At 42.9% G+C, this 7,758-nt stretch overlaps 1 protein-coding gene and 1 long non-coding RNA gene across 6 annotated transcripts; both read right to left on the bottom strand.

Annotated features, from left to right (window-relative positions):
• Positions 1 to 802: 802 nt before the first annotated feature.
• On the bottom strand, positions 803 to 3,301 carry LOC127777463 (uncharacterized). Of its 2 annotated transcripts, none has more exons than XR_008018332.1 (5): positions 2,493 to 3,301; positions 1,900 to 2,097; positions 1,474 to 1,655; positions 1,215 to 1,352; positions 803 to 1,140 (listed from the first exon to the last, which is right to left on the bottom strand). It is a non-coding gene; the product is annotated as an uncharacterized LOC127777463 (long non-coding RNA). The 2 variants fall into 2 exon arrangements; XR_008018333.1 differs by having other exon boundaries at positions 1,900 to 2,088.
• A 1,996-nt stretch (positions 3,302 to 5,297) lies between these two features.
• LOC127775813 (probable jasmonic acid carboxyl methyltransferase 2) lies at positions 5,298 to 7,541 on the bottom strand. Of its 4 annotated transcripts, none has more exons than XM_052302118.1 (4): positions 7,326 to 7,541; positions 6,620 to 7,041; positions 5,951 to 6,220; positions 5,298 to 5,842 (listed from the first exon to the last, which is right to left on the bottom strand). In XM_052302118.1, the coding sequence occupies exons 1-4, from the start codon at positions 7,447 to 7,449 to the stop codon at positions 5,471 to 5,473; spliced, it is 1,188 nt and encodes a 395-aa protein (XP_052158078.1). In that variant the 5' UTR covers positions 7,450 to 7,541; the 3' UTR covers positions 5,298 to 5,470. The 4 variants fall into 4 exon arrangements, with proteins under 4 accessions (XP_052158078.1, XP_052158081.1, XP_052158079.1 ...); XM_052302121.1 differs by having other exon boundaries at positions 5,299 to 5,842; positions 5,951 to 6,217; positions 6,620 to 7,006; positions 7,326 to 7,403; XM_052302119.1 differs by having other exon boundaries at positions 5,300 to 5,842; positions 5,951 to 6,217.
• Positions 7,542 to 7,758: the final 217 nt, after the last annotated feature.

The raw sequence follows: 7,758 nt of genomic DNA, 5'->3' as shown, positions 1-7,758 counted from the left end.
ACTTATAATGTTTCACTATGTATAAATCTAATGTTGCAATGAACTGAAACATTCTTTCGCTATTTGCTCCCCACTGCCAGATCCGGCGGCCTCTCTGTCCACCTCCCCTCTCCTGCCTCGGCCTCTCCTCTCCATCTGGCGAGCAGCGGTGAATGACGGTGTCTTGGTGCTTCCGCCTTCGGTGAGCACCCATGCCGACTTGCATTGTCTTTCTCTCTCCCTCCATCTCGTTCTACTTTAACCCTATCTTCGTTTCTAGATCTGGAAATAGCTTTTATCCACTGAATCTAGTCGACGGCGACGCGACTACATGATTTGTTGGTGGTTTTTATGATGTTTGATTCAACGATGTGAAAAACTGATGAACATTCGATCCATAAACTTGTTGTTGATTGTCTGATATGTAGTTTTTTCTTTTTATTTGGATTTTTGGATTTATTTCTGGCGCTTTGATGCATCGGTTCGGCTCAATTTGAGCCGAGCCAGATCTTTTTTTCAAATCCTATACCTCAAAGGTACTGGTTGGGAAAACCAACACCTATGGAGGTTTCTCAATCGGCACCTATTAAGGCTTTTGGTAGTAGTGGCTCAACAAAGATAACCGAACACAACTCATACCGACATAGGCGCAACCGCATGCCCGTGGGCCCGTGCACGGCACAGAGTTTCCCTATGCATATTGATGTTGACAATTAGCATAGTCACTAAAGCGGCGAAGGGGACCGATATCAAGTGAAAGACAAACGATTGGAGCCTCGGCGTGAAGGGTTGCGTAATCACGAAATTAGAAGATGAAACTGTTGGTTTTTTTTTTTGACACGCCGATAACACGAACTGGATCCACCTAAAATTTTGCGGTGTTATGGTGTTGCCAACTACCTGATTTTTCTGTCACATTTCCTCTTTTTGGTGGATTCATTTATGTTCTTTGCTTTCTCTACACGGAATCCTTCATTTCGAGCACAAGAAACGCTTGTGCAAAACAACACCATCTTTTTTCTTTTGTTGTCCCACACGAACTGAAAATCCGACATGACTAGCATATGCTATATAGAAATCCTGGGCAGACTGGATGTCATTAAAAATCATTCCAACTTTTGGTTCCTTGGAAGCATCACATTCAGGTGTCCAACTTGAGGACTGAAAAAATGTGTGCTGATGGTTAGAATGATATCTCCATAGTAAGCAAATGCAATTGATGTTCTTGTACTTACACAGAATGGTGCACTCCATGATTTCTGCGGTGTGATGCACATTTGAGTTGGAGTAGAAATGTTCTTTACGGTTGATTCAGCGTCAGAAACAATCTCATGGGGCTGCAATGGCACAGCCATGCTCACCTCACCATCGGACTCACAAAAAATAGTTGTGCAAGTCAGTACAGACCCAAATTAGCTCCAAACATTGAATCCATAGGGAAGTACAGAGCAAAAACGAAAAAAACAGAAGCTATATTGATACTTCACTGTGTACCTTATTTCAATGAATCAAATAACACATTTCTTTCTCCTCACTGCAACTGTGCTTGTGGGTGTGCGAGGCGATAGAGCACGGACAACTCCTAGTGTGCATGATAGTAGGCGCCACTCTCAGACTTAGGGGCGGAGTGCTTGTCGAAGACCTTGAGGGCGACGAAGTAGCTGCTGCGATAGTTCCTGCAAAAAATATGGGTTCTGTGAAAATGTAGCCGAATAGTGTACACACTTGCTTATAGAAAATATGAAGCTTCACCTAGCGCAAATCAGATCTAGGTGTACGAGCAAATGCATTTGGCAATAGTTGTGCAAGTCAGTACAGACCCAAATTAGCTCCAAAACATTGAATCCATAGGGAAGTACAGAGCAAAAACGAAAAAAACAGAAGCTCTATTTGAGAACATATCGAAACTTCACTGTGTACCTTATTTCAATGAATCAAACCACACATTTCTTTCTCCTCACTGCAACTGTGCTTGTTGGTGTGCGAGGCGATAGAGCACGGACAACTCCCAGTGTGCACGACAGTAGGCGCCGCTCTCAGACTTAGGGGCGGAGTGCCTGTCGAAGACCTTGAGGCTTGAGGGCGACAAAGTAGCTGCTGCGATAGTTCCTGCAAAAACTATAGGTTCTGTGAAAATATAGCCGAATAGTGTACACACTTGCTTATAGAAAATGGTATACTCTATATAATTCTAACTGAATCAAGTAGTTTTGAGACAAGATCAGAAGAAAATATACTAGAGCATGGACTAGCAATTTGTACAAAAAAAAAAGATGTATGTAGCCATGAATAGCAGGAGTTAGAAAATGATGGTACATTTCAGACCGTGTCTACAATCTGAACCAACTAACCAGACCTAAGCAAGCAAACATTTCAGAACATTTTTCAGTCCAACAAATATGAAGCTTCACCTAGCGCAAATCAGATCTAGGTGCACTAACAGATGCATTTAGCAATAGTTGTGCAAGCTAGTACAGATATTTCAGAACATATTGATACTTGTCACTGTGTACCTTATTCAACGAATCAAACAGCATATTTCTTTCTCCTCACTGCCACTATGCTTGTGGGTGTGTAAGGCGGACAACTCCCAGTGTGTGCGACAGCAGGCGTCGCTCTCAGACTCTGGGCTGGTGTTCTTGTCGAAGACCTCGAGGGCGATGTTAGCAACCTTCTTCACTAGAATCAAACAACAGTAGTTCTCAATACAACTTGGAAGTGTTTGACTAGAACAAGGTGGAATAAGAATGGGGATACAAGCTAATAGAAGAGACTGGATTGTCCTAGTAGCTGTAGTAGAGGTAGTAGCAAGAGAGGTAGTAGAGGAAGAGAGGAAGATCGACAAGGTTCAGCCTGAACCAAGTTGTCGCCGCCGCCGTGGCCGAACCCGCCGATGCATGTTTGATCTCTGTTCTGTTCGATCCTTGAAGTCCTTGTACTGCTGCCTTTTGTATTCCTCATCCATTGCTTGATTGGGCCTTGGCATGGATCAGCAATTGAGTCAGCCCATGTGCAGCCCAATGGGTTCCTGACAGGCGACGAAGCCGCCGCCGCAGGGAGGTGCTGCCACTGTGGCTGCGCCTGCGACGAGAAAGACGATGCACCTAGAAGCCCCAAGCTAACAGTGAGAAGCTGCAGCTAGTACTAGTCTCTCATCCTCATCATCACGCACGCCGGCAAGCAGGTGCGCCATCACTCATGCCGGCGAGCAGGTGCGCCATCACTCACAGAGCTTCTCGCATCAACCTTAGGTTTGGGAGGAATGGGGGAACCAGGGAATGGGGATTTTGGATTGGAGCTATGGAGGGGATGGACAGGGAGGAGAAAGGATGGGAATTTTAGACTAGAAGCGGGGTAACGTACAAAATGCACTGCGGAGGCGGGGAGTAAACTGCAAAATATATTGGCTAGGAAGAACGAATGATCTGGATCGAACATTTCGAATCGGACGGCCCACAATCGAGGTTCCATTGTTTCATTGAAAGAGGGGGTTCCCCACCCGAAACTTTCCCCATATATTGTGCGGTAGTAGCACATCGGCTTCAGTATGGACCACCACCAGACCAGTGCTTTATACTATAACTTAGACTTTTATCTTTAACCACCAATATTCAAAATTCCATGTCATTTAACAATACTACTCCGTCCAAAAAAAAAGAAAGATAAACCCTAGCTTACGAACCTGACACGTATATGTGCAGGTTCGTAGCTAGGATTGGGGTTTTTTTTTATAGAGGGGGCATATATTATGAAAATATTTCTCATGGTGGTCATAAAAAGATAAAGCTGGTAATGGTAACATATATGAATATATAGAAATTTAACGTCATGGGATGATTTAAGTTAAAGAAAATATATTATAATATGCTATAGAAAAAAATAATTTTATTATTAGTAACTGATTTGCTTATTTAATATTCAATTTGTTTGAAGCAAATATTTTACTATCCTATAATATCAAGAAATATTAATAAATTAAAAGCAATAGTGGAGTGCAAATTTACTTTCACCACACTACTGAAGCATTTTGGAGGACCATAGATAAGAAAATGAATGTGAAGTATTATTTGTCCTATTAATCACTTCTTATATTTTATTTCCATCTTAATCTCAACCACCCACCCACCTCTAACACCATTCATTATGTAATGGCATCATGAGAGTCCTCCTAAAACCTTAATCTATATTAACAATATATATATAACTTATTTTGAAACGAAGGGAGTATTAAAGAAGCTTACTGTACTACTTTCATGTTGCAACACAATAGTGTAATATGAGAAGGGGTCAAACTAAAAATTGAAAAGAGAGTTTTAAATCTAGAAGATCTAATCTGACGCGCCTCAAATCACCTCTCCTTGCTTTGCTTCCTTACAACTTGCTATCGGCTACCATTGTTCGCTTGTAGACCAGCTCGAACTACCTTGCTTTGCAACGCTGCTTGCTGTGATCAGGGTCACAATTTTGGATCAAAATTTTTAAAATTTCTGAAATTTTGGTTCTATCGGACCCCCGATACGATATTATTTTGGCCCAAATTTTTATTTTTTTTTCAATTTTTCATGAATTTGGTAATATTTTGTTCAAATTTGATCAAATTTTATTCAATTTTTTTTTTGGAAATTTCGGTATTTCGACCACAACTGGTACAAAACACTAAACCTGGTTGTTGTCGATGTTGTCCGCCAATAGTCGCCGCTGGCCGCATGAGCCCCTGCAGGTTTGCCGTCCGTCGCCGATCGATTGATCGCCCGACGTTTGAGAGAGCCAGGTGACCAGGGAGTGCAGATCCTCTGCAGTACTACTGGTGCAGTAACAGTGGTTGATGTGTGGGCCCTGCAGAGGATCCTTGTTGGTGACCAGGAAGTCAGGAACCCTAGGCAGTTACGATCGCGAGAGGCGGACTGCGGAGAGGGAGTGGAAAGGTGACGCGACCCTTCCTTTTATGCTTTCAAGGCTAGGATTTATAGTTTTTTTTTCTTCTTTTCTTATTCTTACCGTACACGCCTACTTGGTCCTTGGGCTGGGAAATTTTTGGGTGCTCCGGGCATCAATTAGGCCTGGTTTAGTTCCCCAATTTTTTTTCAAAAAACATCACATGGAATCTTTGACACATGCATGGAGCATTAAAATATAGTTTAAAAAAATTAATTGCATAGTTGAGGGGAAATCACGAGACGAATCTTTTGAGCCTAATTAGTCCATGATTAGTCATAAGTGCTACAGTAACCCATATGTGCTAATGACGGATTAATTAGGCTCAAAAATTCGTCTCGTGGTTTCTAGGCGAGTTATGAAATTAGTTTTTTTAATTCGTGTTCGAAAACCCTTTCAACATCCAATCAAATATCCGATGTGACAACTAAAAAAATTTCTTTTCATCAACTAAAATCGGCCAATATAGTGGTATAAAATCTACCAGATTTAAGAATGGATTTACTGTCGACAGAAGGTAGCAGTTACATAATTATAATTATAATCTACCGGATGGTCATGACGGCTTCTTCTCGAGGGACACAAGCAGAACGCCTCGAGGGTTTTGTGCAAGCTCGTCTTGCAAGCTGCCCTCCAAGCTCCACCGACGCTCCGCCGTCCTCACGAACTCATCCATGATCCCTTCTTCTCCATCGCATCCGGTCGGTCCAAAATGCTGAACAATTATGGGCTCGAATGCGGCTCTCAGCATACTTGCTACCCTTGCCGAGGTGATCAGCGCGCTGTACGCACCACTCGTGAGTTCAGGTACCTGCATCTCCCGTATCAAGAAGGACCCTTCTTCTTGGATGATCTGTCTGATCTCTTCATCGGAAGGTCCGTAAATCGGCATGTAGAATGTTTCAAACTTTTCTTTGTCAATCACACCCTGTCAATTACTCCAAAATCTCAGCTTCTCAGGATGCCATAGATAGTACTAATCATTTGTTCGTTAGCAAATGGTGAAGTTCTAGCAAGGTAAAACAGTTAAATTTACCATAGTGACCATGTCACTTAGGGTCATGGCTGTGGATTCCCATGCGTGCGTGAGTTCGGAGGCGAGATCAACAGATCGCCTGCCTGCAAGTGAGAGTACCATTCGGCCTCCTGGGACCAGTTCTACAGCCCTCATCTTCAGAAACGCCATGAAATCCTTCCTGAACTGCCGTGCATAAGCCCCAACGACCACGGCTCGTCTCTCTCTCCTCACGTTCGCGTCAACGTCGTATGCCGGAATTCCGTTCATCTTCAGATCTTCAGGAGCCTGCTGCCATGAAATTGAAACAAAATTTTCGCCTCAAAGAATAATAAATTCAGAATGCATGCTGGTGATCAGTACTGTATGATTCAAATTTTTTATTATTTTCTAAAATTTTTATTTAAAAATAAACTTTTATAAAACTTATTTCAAATTCTGAACCTTTTAATTACGCTAATCCACTTGATGTGACAAATAACAATATCTACACCACCCATATCGAGCGTGATAGTTTTATTCTATCACGACAGTCATGGTGTGTGGTAGAACAACGCTGTCATGCCAGACAAACTAGTGTGACAATGTTGTTTTGCCTCTGTTAGTATGGTTAGAAGGTTCATATGCTCAAAATAAGTCTTAAAAAGGTCACTTTTATTATAGAAGAAAAAAAATCTTAGGATTTCTGACCTCGGAGAGCCAGTGGAGGCTGTTGGACGAGCAGACGAGATGCAGGGATTCAGCGGCGAAGAGCCTCCCGTAGAAGGAGCCAGGCACGACGCCGGTCAGGAGGACAGGCTCGTCGCCGTTGTTTCGCCTGAACTCCACGAGGCTCTTCACCACCGTGGCGAAGTCGTTGTCGGGGAGATCGTTGAGGAGTACGCAGAGCTCCGCCGGTGGCGGTGGCCGCCGGAGCGCGAGGCACCGGCGGCGGAAGGCGTCGACGGCGATCGACGCGAGCGCGAGCGCGTTCGGGCCGGATGAGCAGCCCAGGTCGGCGATCACCATGCTTCTGCTGCATACGAGGTCGGCGATGGCGTCTTCTATCAGCGGCCTCATCCTGTTCTGTTCAGCGTTCTGCAGGTGCGTTTTACTCGGGATTAACAGCTTTTCTGAAAGCCAAAAAATTTCGGGGGTGACTATAAACCCGAAATTAAGAAAATTTCGGAATATATCGGTCCGAGAACATTTGTATTTTGAGCAAATTTGAAGACATTTTGCAAACTTCTTTTACTTTATCGAAAAGTCTGACTTATATATGTTCAGTTGATTTTCATTTTTTCTCCCTATAAAAAAAATAATAATTACATTCTTCCTCTAAGCAGAAAAGATCATAGGCAATTGTTGATTAACTAAAAAAAATTGTAGATTAACTAATTAAGAGCAGAGAAACGACCTGAAGAATGGAGTTTCGAGCATAGCTTGTTTCCCCTTGGCCTCGATTCATATGTACCATCTGTTTGGATGCCATGGTTTTTGCCTAATTTGCTTGGAGCAGCGCTGAACACCAGATACTTCATCTGCTAGCTAGAGCTAGCTAGAAAAAAACGCAGATCTTGTAGTTGTACACTCACCGGCGAACACTAGGTATATTCTTTTCTGTGCCAATCATATGGCATAACTATTCTGGCTGCTAATATATAGACATTTGGCACAATTAATTAATGCCATCCTGCTTCCTTTTCAATTATAGAATTAGTACATATGGAGTCTGAAAATTTCAGCGGTACGACATATCAACACACGATCATTTTCGTAGCACCATCAACATGTCACCATCAGTTGGCCTGTTTGCTGCGGCGTTATCTACACCACTGCCGCCACAATAT

Source organism: Oryza glaberrima, chromosome 6 (genome assembly GCF_000147395.1).
Source record: "Oryza glaberrima chromosome 6, OglaRS2, whole genome shotgun sequence".
NCBI classification, from domain to species: Eukaryota; Viridiplantae; Streptophyta; class Magnoliopsida; order Poales; family Poaceae; genus Oryza; species Oryza glaberrima.
The sequence above is the reverse complement of the archived record's forward strand: the minus strand, read 5'-3'. Positions and strand labels throughout refer to the sequence as shown.